We start from the raw sequence: 27569 nt of genomic DNA, 5'->3' as shown, positions 1-27569 counted from the left end.
TACTCTGCTTAATTAGTAAATTGAATAGAGCATAGAGAATTTGAGGAAAATGACAGAGATCTGTGTGCCAAAATTAATGGCTCATTAACTTTTATAAGAAGATTCTAAAGTCTGAAAATAACAGACCTGAACAGAGGTTGAGAGTGTGGGGAGAAGAGAACAGACAAAAGTTTGCGTGTAATTAGTATTATCGTTTTAACTTGAATATCAGATAGCCTTGTTGGTTTTTTCCTTTTATCTTTATTGAAGTGACATAAAGTCACATATTAAAAGTGTATATCATGGTGAGTTGATATGAGGTGTAAAAAGAGCTTTTAAGTCTCTTTCTTTGTAGATATTGAAGACTTGCCTCCAACAGTCCAAGAAAAATTATTTGATGAGGTGCTTGACAGAGATGTTCAAAAAGGTAAGCATGCAATTGAGTATAAGTTACCTTTCATCCATTTCAGTAAACTTTCTGCTTTGTTTTGTAAGGTTTGGAGTCCTTTAGTTTATGGTCAACTTGTTTTATTTTTATATTAAATAAAAACGTAAAGTCCTTATGAAGAGTGTTGTATTTGCTGTTAAAAATGCTCATTCTGTTAATTGTATTTCAGTAAAACTGGGGGAAATGCTCATTCACAGCTCTTAACTGTGATAGAGTGCACGAATAAAGGTATAAAAGTTTTTAAACTGGTTTTCTACTTCCTATTCTAGATGGAGTATATTTTCACATTAAACATTTTTACAAAATAAGTTGTAAACAATTTAAAACTTGAGTAGATTCTTCTAGAGCCACAAGTTGTTTCCATTATTCCAAAGATTTACATTTTGATTGGCAAGTTTATTTAGGTGTTTATTAGTAAATTACACACGGACCTATTAACATCTAGAGAACAGGTTCTCTCCTCCACTGAATTGTGCTTGATTGCATGGGTGTGAAATAAACGTGCTGTTTAAATTCCTCATGTAGAGTTAGAAGAGGAATCTCCAATTATAAACTGGTCCTTGGAATTGGCTACACGCTTGGACAGTCGGCTGTATGCACTTTGGAACCGGACTGCTGGGGACTGCCTACTTGATTCCGTGCTGCAGGCTACCTGGGGCCTCTATGACAAGGACTCGGTGCTTCGGAAAGCCCTGCATGACAGCCTGCATGACTGCTCGCACTGGTGAGCTGGCCCTTCCCTGTACGCCAGGCGCACTTTGGAGTCCGTTCCTCAGAGCGGCCAGCACTTGGTTGTGAGGGTTTCTGTGGAAGTGAGGGAAGAAAAAGCTTGGCTTTTGGTTACTGAGACACTTTGAATATCTCAGTGGTTTCTATACCTTTTAAAGCTAAGCTTTAGAATAGGAACATTTGAAGTTGTAGGAGTAGCCTTAAATAATAGTAAAGTCTCTGCTGCTCATTTGTAAGTAGTTAACGATTGCATATTTTTGTTCAACTTTAAAAAGATTATGTTAACATTGTATTACCAGCTTTTGTCTCCCTGAGGCAGGTGGTTTTAAGACCATATGTTTTCATTTTGACAATTTTCAAACCCACAAAAAAGTTAAACTGTAACAGACACCCCAGTATCTCCTTCATTTGATTGACCAATTGTTAACATTTTGCCACACAGCCTCCATCTCTACAGAAACACTCCCCCTTGCCAATTGCTTTTAGACATCATGAGGCTTCACCCTTCACTATTTCAGCAAGTATCTTTCAAGAGCAGGGATGTTTGTCTACCCATCCTCAGCTTCATTACCACATCTGAGAAAGTCGACATTGACTCAGTTATGCAACATACAGTCCGTATTATATTATATTTCCAGTTGTCTCAAAAATACCATACATATATACATATATATATACATATATATACGTATGTGTGTATATATGTATATATTCCAGCACCCAATCAAGTGTATGACTAGTCTTAAAATGTAAATGCTCCACTGAAGTATCTCAGTCACTGGAAGCGATGACTGATTGTGAATCAGTACCGGTTCCCCGAAAATAAGACCTAGCCAGACCATCAACTCTAATGCATCTTTTGGAGCAAAAATTAATATAAGAACCCGGTCTTATATTATAGTAAAATATGACCCGGTCTTATATTAATTTTTGCTTCAAAAGATGCATTAGAGTTGATGGTCCGGCTAGGTCTTATTTTCAGCGAAACATTGTAATTTGGCCCTTACAGTTGTTTGACTTAAGGTATTTTCTTGGTTTCCCACATATATTGTCATTTTGTTACACTATAAATGAAACAGTTGAGGCTGAAAGAGGCTAAATTAAGTTTCACGGTGTCAACGATACTAAGTAGCAGAAGTCATTTAAACAGTCATCAAACGTTTTGATCACACCTCGTAAGTATTTCAACTTTGTACTACTTTTTCAAGATTCTTTTTGGCATTCTGAATCCTTTGCATTTCCATATAGATTTTAGGATCCAGCTTATACTGCAAAAAAGTGCCCTGAGATTTTGATAGAGATCGCATTGAATCTGTAGATTAATTGGAGGAGTATTACCCGCTTGACGATACTGAGCCTTATAATCCATAGACGTGGAATTATTATTATTTTTTTTTTTTAAAGATTTTATTGCGGAAGGGGAACAGGACTTTATTGGGGAACAGTTTGTACTTCCAGGACTTTTCTAAGTCAAATTGTTGTCTTTTCAATCTTAGCTGTGGAGGGTGCAGCTCAGCTCCAGGTCCAGTTGCTGTTTCTAGTTGCAGGGGGCGCAGCCCACCATCCCTTGTGGGAGTCGAACCGGCAACCTTGTGGTTGAGAGGATGCACTCCAACCAACTGAGCCATTGGGAAGGCAGCTCAGCTGAAGGTGCCATGTTCAGTCTTTAGTTGCCGGGGCCGCTGCCTACCATCCTTTGCGGGATTCAAGGAATCGAACTGGCAACCTTGTGGTTGAGAGCCCACTCTCCAACTACCTGAGCCATCCGGGAGCTCAGTGGCAGCTCAGCTCAAGGTGCCGTGTTCAATCTTAGTTGCAGGAGGCGCTGCCCACCATCCCTTGCGGGACTTGAGGAGTTGAACCGGCAACCTTGTGGTTGAGAGCCCTCTGCCCATGTGGGAATCGAACCGGCAGCCTTCGGAGTTAGGAGCATGGAGCTCTAACCACCTGGGCCACCGGGTCGGCCAGTGGAATTGAGTTTTGTGTTAAACCAAACTTGTGTTGCTGTCCCACTTGGTCATGTGTTCCTGGATTTGGTTTGCTTGTCTGTTCTTAATGGGCCAGGTAGCTTCACAATTTAGGTTTTTGTAGGTGGGCATGATTATTCATGCTTATTTTTAAAGTTCCCTGTATTGCAATCTTCTTGAGGAATTTTGAGTGCAATCATTATTTAATTTCTGGCAAACTTAGCTGTCTCATCCGTAAAATGATTCTGGGCACTAACCAAGAAATGTCTTCTTACTGCGCACAGCTTTCAGTTTGCAACAACACTGTTGTGTGATGTTTCTCCTTGAACTTTCCAAAACAATGCATTTCCTCATTGGTGCATTCAAACTGTTTTGTGTTTCGTAGGTATTTTTAAAGAGAGGTACCCGCATTTTTAAAATACATGGCATTAAAACTTACACTCCTGATTAAAAACAAACAAACAAAAAAAACAAAAAAACATCTGGAATAAAAATTTTTTTTCCTAATCATCCAAGAGTTAAACCTCTGTAATATTCTCCGTTAGTCCTTTTAGAAAATTTAAAATGTATTTACTTTTTATGGAGCCCTCCATTAAGTTACTGTAAAGAAGTTTGTAACACTACCACATTTAACTATGCTGGAACTTTTCAACAATACCAACAGAATGTTTTCTTATCCTTTGCTTCTTTTACCTAGAATTCAAATACATAAAAGTACCTAGTTCTTTGTAAATGAGAGAAATAAAATGTTACAAATAGGTTAAATATATGTCTTTACTTCAGAGGTCTTTGTAGGCTTGTTTTGTAAGAGTGAACCAAAATTCTGTGATAATTATATCTGGTTTTATTTAATTGTATACTTTTGTTTTTAGTAATTCAGTCTATTGGTTGCCGAATTTGATTTTCAATCTTCATAATTTATTAGGCTGAAGTATTTAGGAGGGGTATTAAATATAAAGAAAAATTGTTTTTGTAGTTGCAGTGATTTTTTTGATTATGTGATAATCATGGAGAAATAATTATATTTAATGAAAAAATCTGAAGGAAATGACTTTGATATTCTCATGAACATAAGGGCTATTTCCAGTGTATTGTTTATACAGTGACCAAGTAGTGAATACTGTACCTTACTGGAGAAATATGTAGTGTCTTTTGTATCTAGCATGTCGGATGATTTTGAGTGAGTGGTTTTTTTTTTAAAAATTTTTTAACTAATATTAGACAATTGCAATGAACTGTCCTCATCCCTAGTGTTTGAAGTTTTTATAAAAATTTGGTGGATGGTGAATCACATTATGTTGGAAGATACTTTAAAAGGTGTCTGCTTGCAGAACGGAGGCATTTTTATAGTTTGAAAAATACATTGCAAGCTAAGTACAGTTAATAAAGTTATTCATCTTTTCATGTGAATTGCCTAAAGAAAGATTATTTTAAATAACTGACGGGAACATTAAATGTTGTTTATGTAAGGCTTAATTTTTACTGTCTTTTTTCTTAAGGTTTTATACCCGTTGGAAAGATTGGGAGTCATGGTATTCTCAGAGCTTTGGTTTACACTTTTCCTTGAGAGAAGAACAGTGGCAAGAAGACTGGGCGTTTATACTCTCTCTGGCTAGTCAGGTAAGAATGCTTCAAGGCATGTTGCTTCTGTGGCAAAAGTAAGCCACTGGGTCTGAGTCCCTTGATTTACACAAATAAACCATTTTGGGAGGCAGCGTGGTACAAAGGAGACAGTGCTTGACTGGCGTCAGGAGAGTTGGGTTCAAGTTGTGACTGCTGTGTATGAGCTCCGTGAGCATACGCGAGTCTTCAGTGCAGAACAGGGAGAGTGACTGTTTCTTAGATTAGGTGATAAAAACTGTCAGTAGTTAAGTTGTGATGGTTGTAAGCACTTTTGTATTTCTTCAGATTGCTTTTCATTTATACGGTTGTCTTAGGAAGGTGGCTTTATGTCTTTTTACCTACCTGTATATAGATGAGCTCCCCATTCTGTGTCACAGGGGAACTTACCAAGGTCACGAGCTAGTAGGGGGGCGCTGCTGTGCTGAGCTGTCAGGCCCTGACGATCGGATTGTGATCTTCAGGCTCCTCAGTGCTGAGGCTCTGTCCATGTAATATAGGCCCAGGAGAAGGTACCATAGATAGGAGTGATTTCTAATTAACTTGGGAATGAATTGTTAAAAATGAATTGTGTAGGAGTGGCTGTTTTACATCTGCGACTTGAACTTCCTGAAAGTGTGTTGTCAGCAGCATTGTAGGGGCAGGTAGACCTGTTTTGTATTCTTGAATTAGGTGATGCTGCCATTTCGTTCGTATGAAATGACAAAGCTCATCTTTTTACTTTGGGAGGACTGTGTAGGTAGTACTTCCACAAGTGACTTAACTAGAAAGCAATCCCATAAATCAAGCACCCTCCCCCACACCCCTGCTGTCTGAGGTCTGGTTCCTGAGACCAGTACTTGAGCAAACCTGTTTGGTTCTTGAATTTGGGTAGTAAAGGTACTTGTCCATGTGAGTAGACTTTGCATCTTCCTTCTAGTTTTATGGGACTTTGACAATTGAGGCTTCAAATGCTTTTTTAGCTTGGCGATATTATTAAAAAGAAAAAAAAAGAATTGAGATAGTGTACTGTAGCAAGTTGGTGGTGTTTTATACATTTTCCAGGGTGCGATAATGTTTTAAAGAGAAACTGCTTTCTTTTGTTTTGTTGTGTACAGCCTGGAGCAAGTTTGGAACAGACACACATTTTTGTACTTGCACATATACTTAGACGACCAATTATAGTTTATGGAGTAAAATATTATAAAAGTTTCCGAGGAGAAACTTTAGGATACACTCGGTTTCAAGGTAAGCCATATTCCAGCGTGTGAGCCATCTCCTGTTCGCTCTGACAGCACAGCCCCCAGAATCCCATTGCTTTTCTTCCCTTTCCAGGTGTGTATTTGCCTTTGTTGTGGGAACAGAGCTTTTGTTGGAAAAGTCCGATTGCTCTGGGCTATACGCGGGGCCACTTCTCTGCTTTGGTTGCCATGGAAAACGACGGCTATGGCAACCGAGGTGCTGGTGCTAATCTGAACACCGATGACGACGTCACCGTCACTTTCCTGCCTCTGGTCGACAGCGAGAGGAAGCTCCTGCACGTGCACTTCCTGTCTGCTCAGGAGGTAAGAAATGTGCTTCTCCTGTTAACCACCCGCGGGAGCAGCCTATTCCCAGAGCCAGCGAGAGTGCCTTTCCCGTGTGATCTGGCTGTCTGCACTGCCACTTACAAATGCGGATTTGGTCATAGTAATTGTCACTTTTTGTAAATGCTGGTCAGACAGACTTTGAAATGTGCCTTTTCAGAGCTGCTGTGTAGGATGTGTTGTGTGGGGATACAGCAGTACAGTGAAGACGAAAACCCCTGCCCTCAGGTAGTGGTGAGCGCTGAGGAGAAAAAGGAAAACTCTGGGGTGAAGAGGAAAGGGGAGGCACGGGGGACAGGGTTTGGGACTTACATAAGGTGGCAAGGGAAGGCAGGCATCACTGAGGAAGTGACGCCTGAATCGCGAGCTGAAAGAGAAGCGAGTCCTGTAGAATCTGGAGGGAGTTCTTGGTGGAGGGAACTGCAAGGCCAGTGTGGTTTGTGGGCATTGGGCAAGGGGAAAAGGGGGGCAGGGGGACTAAGGGATGGGGCTCACTACCGGCCTTGTAAAGCTTTGGCTTTTACTGAGTAAGCTGGGGAGCCAGCGGCCAGTGCACCCAAAAGAGCAGCACTGGCTGCTCCTGAGATGCCAGGTCAGTGGCTGTGTCTCCCACCTGCTGTTCCTGTTCCCACCACTGACCTTGCGGGAGCAGGAACAGCAGGTGAGAGACACACATTCTAAGTCCAGGGGTCCTAGAAGGTGATAGAAAGTGCAGAAGAACTCTCAGAAAACTCGTATTCTTGTAAAACTACTGGTCTTTTATTTAATATGCAAGTAATTACTATAAAACTTTTATAATGACATGAAGAATTCAGACCAGTTTTTGTAACTTCAGCCTGTACATAATTTACTGAGCAAACTTACCTTGTCATGTGTTTGAAGCTGGGACTTTCTTTTTCTGGCCTTTTCTTTCCCAGGATCAGTCTATTAGACATTTGATTTTCGCTGTTACGTCAAACCAATGATTTGTAGGTTGTTCTTCCCTCTAGGTTTTTGTGTGAATTTCCCCATTGATGTCTTTTGCTATTTAACCATAGGAAGCTGGGTTTTAATCATAAAATTGGTGAGAGGTTGGAACCATGTTAAGTTTATTGCTTTGGCCTTTTCATTAGTAATAATACCAGCTATAGGTTTTTTTAAAATTTTTCCTGTTAAGTCTCTGATTTGTTGAAATTTTTCCCCCTTTTCTTCACATTCCTCTAAAAGCTAGGTAATGAGGAACAGCAAGAAAAACTGCTCAGGGAGTGGCTGGACTGCTGTGTGACTGAGGGGGGCGTCCTTGTGGCCATGCAGAAAAGCTCTCGGCGGAGAAATCACCCCCTGGTCACACAGATGGTAGAAAAATGGCTTGATCGCTACCGACAGATCCGGCCTTGTACATCCCTGTCTGATGGAGAGGAAGATGAAGATGATGAAGATGAATGAAAAGAAATCAAAGAGCAGAAGACCAAGGTACCGGCTCTGTGGTGACCCCAAAGTTAGTGTGGTGTTCCAGGCACTGTGCTTGGCGTGGAACGAACCAAAGCTGGCAGGACCTGCTCAGAAGGGTTTTTCTGATCCACACCCAATGGAGATGACGCATCTGCCAAGTGAGGACACAGAGAACGTCGTTTGGACTAGTTTGTAAAAAAAAACAAAAAACAAAAATCAAAAAAACCTTAATTTTATTAAGACAGAACTTTTTTCCTTTCAAATCGTAAATCTGTCTATAAATGTAACGCATGTGGTTATGTAAGAAGTTGTGTAATAGGAAAAGCTGTATGTTACCAGCATCTTCATGTTTTTGAGGAGTTTTTTTTCAGCATGGGCCCCTCCAAAAGCACATGGCAGATGACTCTTTGTTCCTTTGAGATATATTTTTTTTTAAAGTAGAACCTGGCATTCTACTTCCATCTTAAAAGATCCATTTTACATTGTCTCATTAGAGCTTAGAGATTGGGAAACTTTTTGTACAAATTGTCCACAGCAAAACATAAAAATAAAAAACCAAGCTTTTATTTTATTAATTATTTAGTTCTTGTTATGCCCAATAAAATCAAATCTTTAAGGAACAAACTGCAAGGAAAGTTAGAATTTTTTATTGAGTGAACTTCATATAGACATTGTTCCCTTGTTTTGGTTTCTCTTATGCCCCCTTTCAGTATTTATTCGTTTGGAAGAGTGCCCTTCTAACGAGGGTTCTTGCCAGACTAGGCAGCAGTCTCTCCATGAGCAGGTCTGCTTCCCTGGATGTCAGTTTGGGAAGTGCTTAGGCAGCAGGCCCAGTCCTGACAATGAACGTGGCATCTGCCCCCCTGACTGTGGACAGTGTTGTACTCCCCAATTGCCATGCAGATGGTCTTGGGAATCTTACTGTCTTTTATCAAGTCTGCTTTAAGCAAATCGTACTACAGAGGCATGCCTCGGCTTGGGCTAATGGGGAATATCTGTTCAGTACAGAGTAAAGATTTCATAACGCAGTAAGGTGGTAAATGCATTGCATTCATGAATTTCTCAGTGAGTAGTCTGAGGAGTTTTGCATGTTGGTTATTTGTGGCCATCCTTATTTAAAGTTAAAACTATAATCTTAGGTAGGAAACTTTCTATAAGAAGTATTATTTGACCCCTTCAGGTATACATTCAATATGGGTAAAAATTTCAGACCTATCTCAGGAACACACAGACTTAGTGTCCTGATGAGCACTTTGCAGCCTGTGGACGTGGCAGAGACACACACACGCGCTCCCACTTTCCCTTCGATGACAAGGCTGTGAAAACCTTTCAATATTTGCTTCTTGTTTTCTTCTAAGTTCTATTTAGATGGTATTGAAATGTGCATAACCTTAAATTTGATGCCGCAATACTAAAAATAGAAAAATACCCAGGAAATGTCATGTCTTTAGTTCTTTCTCTCCTCTCCAAACACTCATTGAAAGGTGTTCCCAGGATAAAAGGGTAGCTCGCTGCATGCTAAAACTTGCAGGAAAAACGTTTAAAATTTGATTCGATGTAAACGAATTTTGATACATTATAATAATGGTAAATGTTACTGTTCCTAGTGGTTAATATTTTCTTACAAATTGACTTTGTGGTTTGCATTTTGGTCAGTAATGAATCACGTTTTTCAGCAGGCTGCCATTCTGACTACTTAGCATAGCATGTCCCTAAACTTCCCTCCACATACAGGCACAACCCTCTAGGGGGCAGAGACCCTGTTGTATGGAGTTGCTGTTAAGCAAAAACTGTGCCCTCCCGATTGAACAAGCCAAAGATGTTTGAGGGGAAAGCGTCTCGTCACTGTGGCCTGCACTGCAGTCCGCGCTGGCCAGAGAATTACAGGCTCAGTCCTTAACCTCTGTGTTGTGGTGCCTCTTATTTATTTATTTATGATCAGTGACTCTGACCATATCTAGTTGAACAGGTACAGCATTCTTCCCTGTGGGAAAGAATTCTAGGTGATGACACTTCCCAGGCTCCAGACACAGAAGGGGCTTTAAACGGTTTTCACAGCAGATTGGCTGGTAAAGGCCAAAATTTTGGGTGAATCAATGCTATGTTAAGCTCTTGAACAATTAAACAGCCATATTTGTCGTCTCAAGATAGAGTACGCAGTCCTTTCTCAAAGGTTCTATGTGGCTGGGTGACAGATGTGTATGTCTTTTGGTTGACTGGACAGTAAATACCGTAACTGTATGGATTTAACTCTATGGTTCTTTTTCTAGGGAGAATACAGTGTGGTGTTTTCTGTTCTAATTAAAACCCAGGTGCACCACGGATTGGACCTGCCTTTTTGTTTTTTGACTCGTAGGCTCATGTGCCCAGACTTAGTCTGTTAATGGAATAGTGCTGTTCCTAGGTGGCCGGCGTCTCCTTGCTGTGCACGTGGTGTCCTCATTCATGGCCTCTAGCAAAGGGCTGTGAAGGTGTCGAACTGCCATTCTATTCTGCTCCTGGAACGATAGGTCAGTAACCATGTATTCCATCTCTGTCCACGGGAGGTGGTGTGACTGTGCTGTTTTCATGGGAGAATCGGATGGGAGCACGACCTTAACATGAGTGAGGTGTCATAACCTTTTTTTTAATGGGAAAAGAAGGGCAAGGAAGGGGTCCAAAAGACTGGAACCTGGAATTGTTGGACCTGACACTTGCAGATGCCACTAGGACAAAGGGATTTAGTTACTTAAAAAGGAAGATCCATTAAATCACAGTTCTTAGTATCTGGAAATGGCTGATGTTATTTTGCAATGTTTCTTTGTAAATATCATTTAAAAAATTACTTTCGAGATTCACCTCCCTTCCTGCACTAATGCTTGAGCCAGGTAATTTTGCTTTTGGTAAATTAAAATCAAAACGCTAAAACTTGGCCAATTTTGTTTCTTACATTTACTTAGTTCTCACCCACTGTTTCATCTTTAATGATGGACTTACGTGAGGTTTTGACTTTCCAATTAAACTCTTATCACATGAGGTAATTGTCAGCATTCTTGTGTCTGGTTATGGAATAGGCAGAAAAGTATTATTAATCTTTGAGCCCTGGTAATAACAAGAGTTGAAAACTGACTAATTTAAAATGCAGTTGTCTTTAAACATCTCAAGTAGAGAACTTTTACATTGGTGAGATGTACTTGAATTTCAGAACTTAACAGAAATTTTTATTACTTTTTATTGAAAACTGCACTGAACGCTAAATGTCCACCTTTACAATAAACAAATACAGTAACGGTAACTCACACTAAAACAAAACATATTTCTGATAGCCATTATTTTTCTGTTTGGGACAGTTTTAAAGGTTTTTTTTTTTTTTTGTCACAAAAACAGGAATGTACCTATACAAAGGCTCAAAATAGGCCATCTTTTGAACAAAAAGGCAATGATTCACAAAAGACTATGAATATAACATGTAACTAGTTGATACAAATCTAATAGGATTTGTTAAAATCAGTCACATCTAATAACACACCTGAAGTGTTCTTGTATAAAATATCACGTGAAGAAAAGAAGACTTTATCAATGTCTAAAAAAGTGGGTTTGTTCATAGACAATCTGACAAGTTACCATAAAAAGTGTTTCCTGAGACATAAGGAAATGCAACATTATTCTTCTTGAACCCTTTCAGGTCAAGACTTTCCACTCAATAAAATAGCTGAGGATCTGAACTGAGAAAATATATTTGAGTACAAACAGCTTGTGAAACTTAATACTTTTTTTTTGCATCGTCAGAGGGTATCGCTGAACTTACAACCAACTTGCCTGCTCAGTCTGCAGTTCAGATGGGAGACTTCTCTGTACTGTCTTCAATCCTATGCTTGGAGTTGTCTAACAGGCAAACAGTTTTCTCCCCGTTTTGGAGTAATTTAATCTTCCTATTAGCCAAAGAGGTACCCAGCCCCCGTGGACTGAAGGGACTCGAGTCGCAGGAGGGGGATTTCCTCGTAATACTTTTTATGGGGATGTTTGGAACTCTTGATGCAACATTGTCGAGCAAGGTGTTGAGGACCCGTGTGCCCAAAGGACTGATAAAGGAAACATCTATTTATTCTTTGTGATTTGATGCACAGATGAAAAACTTAACACACAATAACAGAAGTTGGTCGTTACTAAACCACGTCCTAGTCTTTCAGCGCTTCTGTAAGTAGACGGCGTCTTCAGTTTCCCCACGTCTCGGCGTCTAGCTTTTCTGTCGTTTTACCACTGAAATGTCAGTGATGCATGTGTCCAGAACCAGTTCCAAAGACTGTCCAATTCCTCTCCTCTTAGTTCATCTATTTGTCACTGTCTCTTGGTCCCAGGTTTATCTGATGATGACCTTTCGTCACTCTCTGCTATTGCTCGTTGGGGTGCTCTCGATTGTCCCCGTGTTTTGTGGGCTGGTTGGGAGAGGGTGCCTGGGAAGGGTGCGCCACTGTGGGGAGGTTGTGAGTCACAGGAATGCCTCCGGGCATGATGCCCTCCATGGCTGCAGGAAGTCCTCCCGGGGCCACGCCCACGAGGCCGGGCGGGTATCTATGGAGCACAGAGAGAGGGGGCCGGTAAGTCCAGGGAGGGGAGCGGCCATGCTCCTGGCTCTGCCTACTTCTGCTCTTTATTGTGTGGGATGCTTTGTCTTCCTACCCCCAAAGCAAGGAGAAACCTGTGTAAAAAAAAGTCTAAAATGCTGACATCTAATCCATGAACAACAAAACCTATTTAGCCCAAAGTTGGACTAGCCCATACTAAGTGTGTCTGTGGACACTGCATTTGGAAAACATTTTGCACAAAAGAGACTGCAAGTTTTCTGGTTGCTTTGTATTCATTAGTTATACTGACGGATTTAAAGATTTCCCAGCATGAAGTAGTTAAGTACTTGTTGATACTAAATGTTGCTGCTTCTCAGGCTGGTTGGTTATATGCCCCTGTGGCCTGAGATGTGAACTGGTGATGGGCTGAGCACCCGCCCTGCGGGTGGAGAGCTGGAGGGCGCCAGAATGTGGACGAACCTTTTACAGAGGCACACGACTTGCTGTGTGTGTGAGGAGCTGGCGTTCTTCTAAGGACAAACATACTTCTGAGGCAGGTGCTTTGGAATTCTTATTCTCAGCTATCAAACCCTTTACACTTAGGGTAACGGGGGCGGTGTCTCTCCTTGTGGGAGGCCCTCCCAACACAGCTTGTCAGTGTTACACTGGGCAGAAATCTCAAGGGGCTCTCAGGAGACCTGATGGAGAGGATTCCCTGTGAGCCTCGGTCTGTCTAAAGGAATAAGATGTGGCCCTTAAAAAAAGGTCTGCCACCAACAGTAATGAATAGGGACTCGCTCGGGTGCTGTGATGGGCTTAGTAGTGATACCTGGAAAGGCTTAGCAGGGTCAAGAAACAGTAGGCCTGACAGAGCGCGCAGAACTGAAATGGAAAGCCAGCCATGAAAGCCAGCCATGGGAGTTCGGCAGTAACGAGGGGCAGCAGAGCTTCCTCAGGAGCCTTCAACCCCCATTTAACACCCACCCCACACTGTCTCAATGGTTTAGAACAGTGGTTTGCAAGAGGGTATTAGGCAATGTCTGCAGACATTTTCCGCTGTCACAGCTGGGAGTGGGAGGGGCTATGCACCCAGTGGGTGGAGGCCAGGGCTGCTTACTACACGTCCTACAACCACAGGACAGGCTCCATGAGAAATCCAGTTGGAAGGTGGGGCAACTGTGGGTCAGAGCAAGCAGCAAACGCCCTCTGGAGATTCCAGGCTGCAGCACCTGCCCTTTATTTGGGGTGAGCGGGGTGAGTCTATTGCCCAGGAGCGCAGCAGTGTTGGGGGTAGAGAACCATGGCAAAAGGCCACAGATGAAAGCCCTGCTTCCTTCCAAGGGGGTCTGGCTAGCGTCCCTTCCAGGGCCTCAGTCATACTGTTTACCTACACTCTGTCACCCCCCTGCCCCCAAACTTTTCACTTCACTGAGGAATATTCATGGGTCATCTCTCTGTGGAACAGTCTGGATTTTGGCCAGAATGCTTTCCTTGGACAGAAGATCCAAATTAGAAAAAACAAAAGCACTGACAGGCCCTTTCCTCTGCCTATCTGCTCCCCTAGAAACTGGCTTTGTGAAGTGGCTGCAGAATGAAGGGCTCAGACCCACTGGGCAGTGCACGCCCCCCTACCCCCTTTAAAACAGGAGCTCCAATTCCAGGCCGTGTCCCAAAAGTTAGGTTTGTTCATGGAAATGAGGCACTGGAAGAACGGCCAGGATAGTCAGTACAGAATCCCCGCTGAGATGGTGGAGTTTTCTTCAGTGCCCAGGTGGCTCAGCCGCCCAGGTTCAAGCCTGTGTCCTCACCTGTAGGTGGCACCATTGAGCTCCGGATGAATAGCCTGCTGATCAATTACTGACCAGGGAGCTGTGGTGACAAAGAATTCCTTGTTCACACAGTTTCTTAAGCTTTCTGGGATGCGACCTGGAATAAGGTGATTAAAATTAATCACGTATTGTTTTAAGGTGACAGTGAATGAAACATTAGTAGCTAGCTGCTACTTGGGGAAGCAACCTACAATGTTTGTACTGACAGAAATGTAGTAATAAAGTCTCGTACTCTGTAATAAAAGGGGCTGGCCCTTTGATTTTCAGACTGGATTGTTCCAGGGCCCAAGCACTGACCTTCAGCTGGAACAGAGAGGAGCTCCCACCTGCTCCCTTTGGGAGGGTGGAGATGCCCTCCCAGGTCTGCTGTACTTACCCTGGCTGATACAAAAGGGAATTGGTTTCCTCTGAAATTTAATTTGGGCTGTGCATAGACAAGGCCCAACTCATTCAAAATCCAATCAACCTGAAAAATGATTTCTGCCCATAGCAAGCCCGGGTAATCCCTCTCGTCGTGCGTCTGTCACCAGGATTAGAGGTGGTTGTGCTGCTGGGCGGGGGGGCTGGGGGGCTCACCTGTGATTGCCCGGCGGATCTCCGTGGCAGCGGCCTCCCGCATCTCTAGTGATGCTTGTTCACTATACCAGGCTGTGTGGGGCGTACAAATGAGATTCGGTGCGTCTTTCAAGGGACCCTGAGCAAAGCTAGAGAAATGTACAAAACCCAGTGAATGCGAAGCTGAATGCACACCACTCCCCCAGCCTCCTCACCCAAGGGGCTCTGGCTCCACAGATGGGACAGGGGCATTTGTCGTGTACTTCCTAAGGGTTGGCAATCGAAGACCATTCTTAGTAAAACTGTTCTAGCGGCCGGCCCGGTGGCTCAGGCGGTTGGAGCTCCATGCTCCTAACTCCAAAGGCTGCCGGTTCGATTCCCACATGGGCCAGTGGGCTCTCAACCACAAGGTTGCCGGTTCGACTCCCGCAAGGGATGGTGGGCTGGGCCCCCTGCAACTAGAAACGGCAACTGGACCTGGAGCTGAGCTGAGCTGCGCCCTCCACAATAAGACTGAAAGGACAACAACTTGACTTGGAAAAAAGTCCTGGAAGTACACACTGTTCCCCAATAAAGTCCTGTTCCATTTCCCCAATAAAATCTTAAAAAAACTCAAAAGACAAAAAACAAAAAAACTGTTCTGTAATTAGTGTCAGGAGTAATCGGGACTCAGAAAGAAGAATGATCCTGTGGAGGGCTGGCCTGCCTCCAGGCAGAGCACCACAGCTCAGGGCAGATGAAGCCTGCCCTGCTGCAGACCTAACCCACCACACCACCATTTCCCTGCTTCTCCCTTTTCTGATGACCTGTGGGGGCCTTCTGGCCCGTTTACAGATAGAACACAGCACAGTCCTGAGAGGAACGGAGGCTCGCTGCCCAGGTGGCGTCAGGTGCAGAAGCGGTGCTGAATTGGCAGCCGGGGCTACGAGCGAACACCCAGCTGTCGGCCGGACCCACCTGAAAGGCTCCGACTCGTGCACGTCGAGGGCTGCCCCTCGTATCCTGCCTTCCTTGAGCGCCTGGGCTAAGGCTTTCTCGTCCACCAGCCCTCCGCGGGCCGCGTTCACCAGAAACGCACCTTGCCTCATCTGTGGGAGGGAAAAAGCCGGTTAGACGGATGCTGGCTGGCTGCCAGAGCGGAAGAGGGGGTGCGGGCGCCGAGGCTTGGAGAGGAACGCTGCAGGCCTGTTTTGTGGGTTTGGCTGTTGAATCATGTGCAGCAGTTTGGGGGAAGCGAGTGTGGGGTCTCGGTGACAGCTGGAGGCCAGGGGTCAGTTCTGCTGCTCAGGAGTTGCAGCTGTGACCTGTCACCTGTGTGTCTTGGACCACACACCCATGCTTGGTCCTGGACCAGCTCCTGTCCCCGTTTAAAAGGGCCCATCCCGTGGAGGGGGCCTCACCTGGCTCCTCACTGATGTGTCTCAGGGGACTTGCTTCCCTGTTCACTGCTGCGTCCACGGACCATTTCCCATCCCCTCTTTTGTTTTGATAGTAGTTTCCAGAGTCTGAGGGTGTGTATTTCAAATTACCTGCTTTATAGTAAAGTCATTGATGAGATGGTGGTTATGCTCATTGAGATTACAGTGCAAGGAGACGCAGTCGCTCTGATACAGTAAGTCCTGCAGGGTGTACACCCTCTGCACGCCCAGGGACCGCTCGATCCCATCCTGCAAGTAGGGGTCATAGAAGATGACGCTGAATCCAAAGGCCTTGGCTCGAACAGCGACGGCCTGCCCTGTGCGACCTGTGCAAAAGAGAGCGTCCAGGTGAGCGAGCCCTCTGGCTGAGCTTTGGCTCCCGATGCTGGGGGGTCATGTCCCCTAGGAGCCCCAGCCCATCGTGCCACCTCCATTATTGCTGGGACCTGGGGCTGGGCTTGCAGTCCCTACTGCAATGGGACCAGTCAGGCTGCCAGCGGAGGAGGGCCTGTGCGCCCAAAGCTTGGTGATGCCGAGACCAGCACTTCTCAAGCTTCCTGGGTGAGGATACAGTTGGTGTCACCTGTTGGCTACCCGTTTTGTTTTTTTTAAGTTCCTGTTATGTACATTTTCAAACATAAACTACAATTAGCGTGAATATGTCAGTGAATTCCATATGCTCCCCACCTCCTATCATCACCAATATTCTTCCATTCACATTTCTCTCTTCCCTTTGTTTACACAGCAGGCTTCTTAACCTGACCTTCATTCCTTTATTGCTCTCTAATGGCACATTCTCTGGCCTAATTACCACTTGGGTTTGTGCACAGAGGGAATAAAATGATCCAACTGACTGCAGTCTGGCCTGAGCACAAATCGGCATGGGAAATAGCCTGGGTTGAGGGGTGGGGACGTGTAATTCTCTGATAACACGTGGAGCCACACTCCCCTCCTCAGCCTCCGGCCTGGGCCCCAGCAAGTTCGACACCAATGTCACCTAACAAGACACGAAAGTCGCCCTGATTCCCAAGTAGCCATGGTTTGCACAAACCCCGATCCCAAGAGCAGCACCTCTTGCTTCCCAGAGCAGTTTTCAGCTCGAAAATAAAATGGTTTGCGTGAATGGGCTGATTGGGGAAGAGCATAGAATAAACTTGATCTAAAACCACTGCTCAAACATTCATGGATGGAGAAAAGCACAGGGAAGATGCCTCCCCAGCAAGAAGCCCATGGGACAGTGGCGTGGTGGTGGGCGCTGCCACTCCTCACCCGCCATCTAATTTGGCACGGCCGAGCCAATGCCATGGTGGAGGCAACGTTCTCACAAGGTCATTCTCATCAAGAGGGACAGCTGCAAGGTCATCACGTTTCCCTCCTGTCACCCCCCGTCAATGTCACCACTGGAGGCAGCAAACCAGGAACCGCAGCCACCCCCCCCCCCCCACAGAGGAGCAAGTGTGCGAATGGCGGCAGCGTGGAGGGAATCGTGATTGGCCTTAAACCTCGCCCTCTGATGTACGTGAAATACGGGCCTAGGGGAACCGTGGCTGCTGTGAGCTCACGCCCAAAGCAGGTAATGCCGTCCTCCCTGGTTTCTCGTGGGCTCTCCTTCCTTCCATGTTCTAACACATTTTAATGTCAGGTGGAGCTTCCTGGCAGCAGCTCCGAGGGCCGCAGCATCAGGCCCCGATTTCAACACAAAAATGCTGACTGCCTGGGCGTTATTTCCCAAGGGATTTGCTTTTCAAGAATCCATAAACCCTCATTTTCACCGACTTCTACTTTAGCCCCAAGGTTTCCTGACTGAATTTTACAAGACCTAATGACTTAATTCCGACTCAATCAAACCCTAGCTTTGGAGGGGGACCCAATTGTCTCGGTATTTAAAAAAACCACTGCTACCACTGGCTGGCTTTTCCTTCAAATTTCTGTGCGTGGTCCCAGTGCGGAGGCTCTCCTGCAGCACCACCCACCACCAGCCCGGGCTGGGGTGGGGCTTCCCTGCCCAGGCCCCTTCTCCACGGCAGGAGGCGGGCACGCAGGGGCGCTTGCCCACATGCCGGGCTCCGCAGCTGCTTCCCAGCTGAGCCTTAGGCAAGTGAATGCTTTCAGCCCCCAAAAGGATGGCAGCAGCCGTGATTAGGCTGCCTAGGACCCTGTCGTCCCCCCATCACAGTTCTGAAAGGATATGGAGACACCTGAAAAGGTAGCAAGGAGACACCAGTCAGTCTGGACGGGGAACCAGGACTGGCAGTACTTCATTTACAGTCTGGAGCAAACAAATCTGAAACCACGGACTGGCCTCAGGGTACTGAAAAGATCTTCAAGAAATGGATGGCAAAGGGCCCAGCCAAAGAAAACCACCCCATAAGAACTTGCTGTGATGCTGGAGTCAGGAGCCACTGAAACAAGTGTTCTGCCAGCGAGGCTGCCACTCACAACTCGAGGCTCTGGGTTCTGGCGAGAGCCCATCTGAGGCCCCTTGGGAATGCACAGGTCCAAAGAATCCTCTCTAAGAGCCCCTTCCCATTGCTCTCAGAGCAGTAGGAAACCTGGAGGGTCCCAGCAGAGGGCCCTGCAGCCCTCACACCTCAACTGCATTCCTGTCATGTTGCAGTGTCCATTCCAGAAAAACGAAGGAAGACTCCTGAGTGCGGTCGCTCCCAGCACCTGGTTCTGAACCTCAGCCCCAGAGCTGGAAAGATGGGCGTTCCTGGAAGAAAGCGAGCTCCTTCGACCTCGTTCAAGCTGGCACCCAGGCCACCCCAGGGGTCCTGACCCTCACTGATCTGGAAACAGCTCCGGGCTAAGGCCGAGTGAGCCTTCCGAGAGCCAGGCCCAGCACTTTACCCACCAATGCACTTCCCATCCTTCTCTGAGTCCTAAGGGACAGCTGCTGTATACCACTCCATTCCCAGAGGTCAAATAACCCCCTCAAGGTCACAGCCACTATGGGTGTGGCTGAGATTCATTAGTTACAAGCGAGACCCTACTGCAATGTGGGAACCCTACTTGGGCCCGTGCTGCCAACGGCCGTGCCATCAGGCTGCTTTCCATCACAGCTCGTCTTTCCTTGGACAACAGGGGACTTCAGGAACCTTCCCTGACCCCTCTCTCAGATGAGCTTTCCAAGCTGATGCCCTGACCGTACCACCTTCTCACTCAATCTTTCTAGCCCCTCCGCTGCCACCCAGCCTGGCACTGGAGGCCTCTGGGCTCCAGGCCTTGTCCACTGCCCGGATCTCTGCTCAACCACCAACCCCTGTTCAGGCCCTAAGCTTGTTTCTCCACGAAGCACCACTGCCCAGGCCAGTCCGACACAGCCCCTTCCTGGTGCCCAACACCTAAGAGTGCCCTCCTGCTGAGCCGTCTCTCCCGGGCCACATCAGACCCCTTATTCCAGAAGCAGCCCAGACCTTACCTCTGGAGAAGTTCCCGGCTCAGTCTGACCCCTGACCTACCACCCCATGTGGCTGGCACAGGGGGAGAGGGGGTATTCCTGATGACCCTTCCGGGGCTGACATCACTCCGGCCACAGGCACTGCTGCAGGGAACCCCACTCCCAGGGGTCCCAGGGACGTGCTCCCCCTGGGCTCCTCCAGGAAGGGCCGGGCTTTCCTCTCCTGAGGGAACCCTGAGCCAGACCTGGTTGGGGGGCGGGGGCGGGGACAGGGCAGAGCAGTGCATATACCAAAGCCAATGAGGCCCAGCGTCTCCCCGCGGATGCGGGCCGCTCCTGAGGCGACCTCCCGGATTTGCTCGACACTCTGCACCCGTGTGCCCTCCCGCAGGGCCTGGTACAGCCACGTGTTCCTCCGGTACAGGTTGAGGATGTGGCAGATGGTGGAATCGGCCGTCTCTTCCACTGCTGCCGACGGGATGTTGCACACGGCGATTCCTGCAAAAGGAGGCCTGTGATGAGAACTCTCCAAGGTGTGTGGGGAGCCCTGGGCCCCCGTCCACCAACTGAGACAGGGAGGCAGAGCCAGCTCACTCAGCCTCTCATGGGACGTGTGGCCCCGGGACAGGTCGGTCTCTGAGGTCCACTTGTCACCCAGGGGACACAGGCCCTATGGCTCTGATGCTCAGGGGCCCTCCGGCCCCCACATCGTCGCTCCCCTCACTTCTGTGCAGGGCTTGGCTCACCCGCAAGTCCCCACTGCCCCCTTCCTGCCCACCCTGTGCTTTTAGACCCGTCTCCGGAAGTGAGCCAGGGAGGGCCAAGGGGCCAGCTCTGACCACCGTCCACATGCAGTGCCACGCAGCAGGACACTCGCCCTGGCCGGCCAGTGTGCAGCGCACCCTCTGGCACCCCTTCTGGGCAGGGCGGGGTAGGGATACTGTCTGTTTCCTGGTAGTTTATGAGTAATGCAATGAACATGTTTTTAAAAGAAGAAGAATCAGAACCCCTTCACTCCAACTCAGGCCCATGGGCGAGGCCGGGACACCAAGGAGCAGAAGCCTGAGTCCAGCCATGTTTGCTCAGGGGCCCCTGAGCACATGCTGCTCTGGCAGAAAGGAAACAGCAGGGTGCCGGCCCTACTTTGTGAAAGAGCTTCAGGGGCTGAGAGCAGCTGGGGAGGCCAGGCCTCAGGCTCGGTGTGAGGAACAGACGAGAGCCAAGAGCCTCCCAATACGAGGGCCTGTGACCAAGGGCTTCTGGGAGAACGTCCTCAAGTCTCAGGCAGGAAAGGTCTGGTCACTGACCTTCCTTGGGGGGAAGGTGTTTTGGGGAAGAATCTGAATGTTTGCCAGACAGGGCAGGGGTGCAGGGGGCCGGGCTGGGAAGAGCCCCTCCCGGCTGCCCAACAGGCCTCGATCCAGCCCTCCTGCCCCTGGCACAGGCTGGGATGCAGCGGAGAGCAGGGGCCTCACCAGGCGGGGGCCCCATGGTGTGGGGTTCGGAGCCCAGGCGGGGGAGGCCCGTCAAGCCACTTTCTGAGGAGGGGCACAGGTGTCCAAGGAAGCATGGTGGGCTAGCTCACACGGCTCCCTCTTAATGGCAGATGTGGGACCACAGGAGGGACACCCAGGGCGGCAGGGCCAGGCTGCTGGAAGGCAGCTCTGCATTCCTTTATCTTCTCAAGCCGGGGTGGGACAGAGCCAAGGTAACTGTGGCTGGCTGGGCAGAGGACCTACTGTGCGAGCGGCCCATCCAGCAGCTGCCACGATGCCCCGAGGGCTTCCCTGACGTGCAGGGTCAGGCAGCTCAGAAGTGTGAATGCCCCTGCCCCACCTGGTCAGAGCCACCAAGCAGGGGACCAAGTGTCTCAAGGAGATCGAAGCTGACGGATCTGCCACGAGCCGGAAGTCGGCAGGCTGCCCACAGGGATCTACCTCCTCAGAAATAACCAGGTACAGAGTTCAGGCTGGACTAGAAGCCACCGAAGTGTTGCTGTTGGCACAGAGGGAGGCAGGTGTCAGAGGTTTAAGATCCTTTGGCGGGTGGGACGACTCTTATTCCTCCAAGGGGCTCGGTTTGTTCTGGCCGAAGCCAAGTGGACGGTCCAGCAGCTGAAGAGCCGAGTGTGGACACCGCCGCAGGGACTGGCTGCGCCCCGGAGACAAGCTGAGAATCTCAGCCTTCACACCAGAACTTGAGATTGAGCTCTGGTGGCCCAGGGCCTGTGCGACGCGCCTGAGACCAGTGTGTGCGTGGGCCTCGGGGTGCGTCCGGCCTGGATGCAATGCGCCTTCCTCCAGAAACAAGTCTTAATCACCCTGTTGAGGCGGAACTTTCAGAACCATTCTTCACGTCAGTGGGCATGGTCTGCCTTCAGTGCGCTTCTCCAAACGCCACAGGACAAGCTTCTGGCGCCCCCAGAGCAGGACTGACGGCCTCCATGGACCCCAGGACTGCGCCCAACACAGCGCGGCAGGTTTTTCTGTCAATGCTTTCAGCCCTTCTGAACAAGACCGGACTGGAAACGAGATAACTGAGCTTGCTAGGAAGGCACCCGAGTGAGAGCATGTGGCGGCTTGGACCCCTCGATCCCGCGCCCTGGGCCCCGGCTCCTCGAGGCCTCCAGCCACCTCCCCTCCTTCTTCCTGGTCCTCGGGGAGACGCTGAAGAATCTCTACCTGTCGCAGGTACCATCCTCACCTGCAACAGGTCAAAAACTGGTTTCCTGAGCTGTGCCCATCATGTCTGGGCTGAGGCAGAGGTGCCCTGGGCCCCCGAAGGCTTCATGAAAGGCTTCTGTGTGTGCTGGAAAGGGAGCTGCCCCCGCCCCTCATGAAACAGGACACGACGGCCCCTTCAGCGCTTTCAGGAGGGGCACACCTCCAGCCACCTGCTGTTCTGCCCTCATTACAGAAGGTCTGCTGGTCGAATGTGCTGTGAAGTGCCACTGGAGACAAAGGACAGCTGCGGGGGGTGGGGGTGGGGTTTCCTCCTCCAGCTCCACTTTCTCGAAAACTGCCCTTCACAATGGCCCAGCAGATGTCTCCAAGCAGCTCCCTTATCAGATCGGACCAGGATCAATGAAAATGCCTCCGCTGAAGTCCCTTCTACATTTTTCAAAATTGTAGGCCCTGGCAGTCTTCTGTGGCCACAGGACTCTGGGGACAGAGCCCCCACCCCCTCACTGCATACAGGTGTGTGGTGAGCTGCTTCTGCACTGGGAGAAACGGGCCGAGGCCCTCCCAGCCCTCCCTGGAAGGAAGTGGCTGGTTCCCTCAAGGAAACTTGGCCTTAATGCCTCCCTCAACATGTTGCCAGGAGCTGTTTTGTGAGGGGCAGGCGTGCTGTGGAAACGAGAAGGTGTGTGAAGGGACACGCATCTGAGAACCCCTCTCCTAGCGTGTTAAACCATGTTCTCGGTCGCTGTTTGAACTTGGGATTTCAGCTCTCCTGAGAGCACAAAGAACGTTTGCTTTTGAACAAAAATATTCCTGGTGGTGCCAGAGAAAAAGGGAAAGTTTTAGTTTATACTAGATTTGCCTCTGAAGACTCACGTCCTCCGAAGTTTCTCTGTTGCAACAAAGAGGGGCTCAGAGTGCCGCCGAGGCTGGAAGCAGACGCTTAGGGCAGAGGCGGGAGCCATCACTTCCCCAGGCCCTGTAATGAGGCCACAGGCTGGTGCAACCTCTTCAACTCTTGTGCACGGCCAAGTCGCCCCGGAGGGGGGCTGAGATGATGGAGCCTGGCCAGCGGGGAACCAGAAAAACCAGGTCCATCTTCTGAGCCACATACCACACAGCTCCCCACTTCCAGGACAGGGGAGACGAAGAACGGCACTTGGGGGATGACAGCCTCTTGTCTTCTGCTTTGGGGTTCCACAGTGTGGCCACCCCAACCTGCCACAGCCACACTGCCAGACCACGTGGGACTTTGCAGGGCACCCAGCAGCATCATCATGAAGCACCAGGCCTGCCTTTGGGTGCCCGTCTGCGGCCTCTGCTTTTCTTTGGACAGCACCAAGGGCAAGGGCTGGGCAGGAGGTGCCTGGTGGAGGCCCATCTGCCGCGCTGGGCAGGCTCCTTGGGAGGAAAGCGGCTCCCAGGACCGGAGGAGCCCTGAGCGGAGTGCCCAGCACCACTGTACCAGGGTGGGGATAGCACTGACGTGGGGTCACTACCAGTGCCCTCTGCACGTCGGCCCCGTCCTTCCCACAAGCCCGTCCCGGCCGCGCTCACCGAGCTCCCCGGCTGCCTTGATGTCCACGTTGTCGTAGCCGCTGCCGATCCGCACGATGACCCTCAGGGCCTTGAACTTCTCCAGGTCCTCACGGGTGAGCGTGATGGTGTGGTACATCATGGCGCCCACAGCTTCGTTTAAAACCTGCGACGGGAGAGCAGAGCACAGGTGGAGACTCCTCCGGCACCGGGACCCTCAGCACAGGGTCTGGTCGGCACATGACCCGCTGAGGACAAGGTCTTGGGATGACAGGCCCCCCCCCGCCCCCGGTGGCCTGTGGCTGTGCTTTTTGGGGGCCCATCGGTGACTCTGGGGGACACAATGGGGGAACAGGGGGGCCTGAGAGCTGACAGTTGGGGGGAAGGTGAGAATGACCATCCAGGGGAGACCTGAGGGTGGGAACAGGAGGGAAGTATCAGCATGAGGAACAAGTGCTCTCTGGGGGCCAGCAGCGGCCACTGGACCTGCGGGCGGGGGCCCACCTTCTCGTGGATTTCCTGAGTGGACTGCGCGTCGCAGAAGGCCACGGTGGCCAGGTCCTTCAGGATGGGCATCTCCACGGTGCAGTCTCTGCCGTCGAGCAGCGCCACCAGGGGCCGCGGGTGCAGGGGGCCGTTCATGGTCTGGGGACGGATACCTGCAGGGGGCAGGGGCGCACTCAGTGGCCTGTCACACACCGAGGGGCCAGGTCCCCTCTGCGTGCCGTGGTTCCCAGTGAGGAGCCCCGGCCCACCCCATCCACATGCCTGCCAGGTCTGCAGGACTCCCCCGGGCTCACGGTGAGCACACAGAATGGTGAGGGGTGCACCCTCCCACCCTGGCTCCCGGGGCTCAAAGACCACAGGTCACTTCGGAGCCATTGTGGGAGATTCTGGGACAAACCGAGGAGACTGAGTGGGGACATCTGTGCAGCTCACTTGACTGCGGAAGGTAACATGCTGTGTTGGCTGCTGGGCCTGTAGGGGGTGGGGTCCAGGAGGGGACCTGGGCCTCGACGAGCGGCTCACACGTACGTGCCTAACAGAAATGACTCTGGAGCTAACCCCATCTCCACATGGAATCTGCTCAAGCCACAACTGCTGCTGCCACAAAGGCCAGTGCGGGAGCCACCCCACCCAACCCCAGGCCACGACCAAGGCCCAGAGTCCTTTGGGGACGAGAGGGGAGCAGACTCCCAACTACCCGAGGCTGGAGCACCTGGGCTGCACCTCCCTGTACCTGTGCCTCCCTCCCGGCACCACTGTCCTTCCAAACACACACGAGGGGAGAAAATGAAATGGGAGGGAGGGCCACGTCAAGGTGCCTGAATCCCGCAGGAGCTCCCTGAATAAACCCCAAGTGGACACCTGCGCCCTGGGCATGGCTCCCCACCCCTCACCTGGGCTGGTGCACCCGGGTGGAGCAGGTGTGCATGAGGGCACACTGGGACTCGAGACAGAACATGGAATTTCTCACCACAGGGCGAGTCATGCTCGTCAGGTACAGCGAGCAGTCAGCAACATACGACCTGCTGCTGCCCAACAGAAGCCAAGGACACCTGTCCCCACAGCGGGGTGCCCAGGGCAGCAGCAATGCCTCCAACCCAAGTGACAGAGGAGTGTATGCCCTTTGCCACGAGGTGCATACCAGCCTGGGCACTTCCTCCTCTGCACCGAAAAGCAGCATTTTCTCTAACCAACCATTCCTTTCAAATTCACACACTGGCAGGTCTTGGTTTTGCCCCACCCCACCCCCACGTCGTAGCACCAGGACCCACCCCTGGCCGAGTGAGAACCAACCATGGGCTTCAGGAGCGACCTTGGCTCCAAGGTGGCCAGGACAGGGCAACTCCATTCCGCACGTTCAGTCGGAAATGTTTAGTGGCACAAGTTCCAAGTGATAACAAGACAGCTTTCCATGCATCTTACTTAAGCTTTTAGATGTGCAGGTAAAGTCTGGTTGGTTGCAGCCACTGCACCAGGGCCGGGCTCGGCCAGTTGGTTTCCTTCCTCCTGCACAGAATCTACTTGTCCTCTTCTATAGCGGCTACCTGGGCCACCAGACCTGACGGGGTCCTGTGGCACCTGCCTGGCGCCAGCTGGCCTCTGTGTGATTGCACCATGGTGGGTGCAGCTCCAGCAGCCACTGGCCCAGGCTGCGCCCGGCTGCATGGCCTCTGCCTCGTAGCCTGGAACCACCCAAGAGTTCCTGTCCTGGAAGCTCTGAGATGGCCACTGGGGGGCCACTGGGCCCCTGACGTGGGAGGGCCCCGCTTGACAACCAGGGTTCATTACCCAGCTACCTGAGTAAGGAGCGGAGCGAGGTCCCCCATGTGGAGCTGTGGCCACATTCCCACTCCCGGTGCACACGCCGACGGTACCCACGTGACTGCTGCACGGTGGCCTCTGCCCTGGACAGCTCCCAACCACAGCTGTAGCACCTGGGGACAACTGTCTCTGAACAGGGAACAGAGGAAAGCCTTTCATCCTAGCCGGGGTGGCGAAGGCCACCTCTGAGTGGCTCTGTCCATCGTGGGCTGGGTCACAAGCAATCACGGTCCCTCCAAGCCTGTGAGTGGCAGCTGAGCGCCACCTGCCTCCCAAGAGCCCGATGCCCAAAGCAGGCATCCAAGTGAAGCTGACCCCAGCATGGTCTGTACTGGGCAGGGATGTGCACTCCCCTACCTACCACCTGTCTTCACTGGCCCTTGATGCCCATGGCAGGTCCATCCCACAAGAGGCAGAGGGAGATGTGTGCCAACGGGAGAGGTTCCCCCCAAAGACCCAGGGTGTCTTCAGACAGGGCCCAGACCTCTCCTACTCCTGACCTTGCAGAGAGGGAAGGAAGGGAGCAGTAACTGCACATGGAATCCACTCTCTCATTTCATCCTCACACCTCCATTGCTGTTAACAGACGAGGAAACTGAGGCATGGGGTGGAAAGCAGCTCGCTGGATGGAAGCAGCTGAAAGGAGGGGCAGCCGGTGCCATCCCAGGGTCCACGCACTAAAGCTCCTACTTCTGCCAAGAAAGTGGTGAGACGGCCCGTTCCCTACTGCAGATTCTTCCTCCCCTCCCACACCCAGAAGGAAGCCCAGGGTCGGACTCCCATGGGACTGGCAGTCCTGGACTGCGTGGGCAGACAGGCCCGCTTACTCCAGGCTGTCCCTCCCACAGCGTGAGTGAGGAGCACCGACCTGACTCGTGGGGATGCTGCTGGCAGGAGGGTTAATCGGACAATGTTTGCGGAGTTCACAATCATGATAAGAAACCCAAGTTGTTAATTAAAAGCAACCACACAGGAAAACAACGGCAGGCGCCTGGAGGCATCCAAGAATTCTGGAGGCTTCGGGGCTGTCACCACGAGAAGTCCATCCACAGCGTCAGTGCCTGCATCCCGTTACCTGGGAAACACGTTCCAGGTTGCCTAGTGATCGCCTCCCTCCCTAACTGGGGTTGCTTTTCTCTTTGGCGAAACCCAGCCTTTGCCCTCATCCAGGCTGGGCCAGAAGAACGCAGCTGGGGCTGGTCCATGAGACCCACAGGGGCCGTATGCTCAGACGGGCTCGGCCCAGGGAAGGATGCTGGGCGGCTGGTGGCAGTGGACAGAAATCACGTGTCCTCTGTGAGCTACAAGGAGCCCCGTGGATGGGTGCTGAGAACCAGGCTCTTGGGGGGCCACATGGGAGCCCCAGCACCGAGGATAAGAGAAAGCGTAGCTGGGCCACTGACAAGGTTTGCTTCTATAAAGAAAGGGAGAAGCTCCACATGCTCCCTCCGGCCAGAAGGGACTCGGTGCCAGCACCCTGGGGAATCTAGTTCAATTCAAGCCACCCTGCTCGGCACCCGCTCCCCTGACAGTCCTGCT

At 50.0% G+C, this 27569-nt stretch overlaps 2 protein-coding genes across 18 annotated transcripts in view; one reads left to right on the top strand and one right to left on the bottom strand.

The window, feature by feature from the left end:
* Positions 1 to 10061, top strand: part of ZRANB1 (zinc finger RANBP2-type containing 1) — a 54080-nt gene extending 44019 nt beyond the window's left edge. For 2 of the 4 annotated variants that reach the window (XM_081073790.1, XM_081073791.1), the window contains exons 5-10: positions 335 to 406; positions 953 to 1151; positions 4623 to 4743; positions 5841 to 5970; positions 6058 to 6287; positions 7515 to 10061. In XM_081073790.1, coding sequence (XP_080929916.1) covers positions 335 to 406; positions 953 to 1151; positions 4623 to 4743; positions 5841 to 5970; positions 6058 to 6287; positions 7515 to 7733 — 971 coding nt within the window. In that variant the 3' untranslated portion in view covers positions 7734 to 10061. The remainder of the gene's footprint in view (positions 1 to 334; positions 407 to 952; positions 1152 to 4622; positions 4744 to 5840; positions 5971 to 6057; positions 6288 to 7514) is intronic. The other 2 variants (XM_081073793.1, XM_081073792.1) reach the window with 1 other exon arrangement.
* A 153-nt stretch (positions 10062 to 10214) lies between these two features.
* The window catches only part of CTBP2 (C-terminal binding protein 2), a 156466-nt gene continuing 139111 nt past the window's right edge, over positions 10215 to 27569 (bottom strand). For all 14 annotated transcript variants that reach the window (XM_081073788.1, XM_081073782.1, XM_081073789.1 and 11 more), the window contains 8 exons: positions 24207 to 24361; positions 23724 to 23868; positions 19777 to 19983; positions 16197 to 16411; positions 15625 to 15755; positions 14689 to 14816; positions 14092 to 14209; positions 10215 to 12290 (listed from right to left, as the gene is read on the bottom strand). In XM_081073788.1, coding sequence (XP_080929914.1) covers positions 12110 to 12290; positions 14092 to 14209; positions 14689 to 14816; positions 15625 to 15755; positions 16197 to 16411; positions 19777 to 19983; positions 23724 to 23868; positions 24207 to 24361 — 1280 coding nt within the window. In that variant the 3' untranslated portion in view covers positions 10215 to 12109. The remainder of the gene's footprint in view (positions 12291 to 14091; positions 14210 to 14688; positions 14817 to 15624; positions 15756 to 16196; positions 16412 to 19776; positions 19984 to 23723; positions 23869 to 24206; positions 24362 to 27569) is intronic.

The sequence above is a fragment of the Rhinolophus hipposideros genome, assembly GCF_964194185.1.
Source record: "Rhinolophus hipposideros genome assembly, chromosome: 15".
In the NCBI taxonomy this organism is placed as follows: Eukaryota; Metazoa; Chordata; class Mammalia; order Chiroptera; family Rhinolophidae; genus Rhinolophus; species Rhinolophus hipposideros.
Note: the sequence above shows the minus strand (reverse complement) of the source record. Positions and strands in the feature narration are given on the sequence as shown.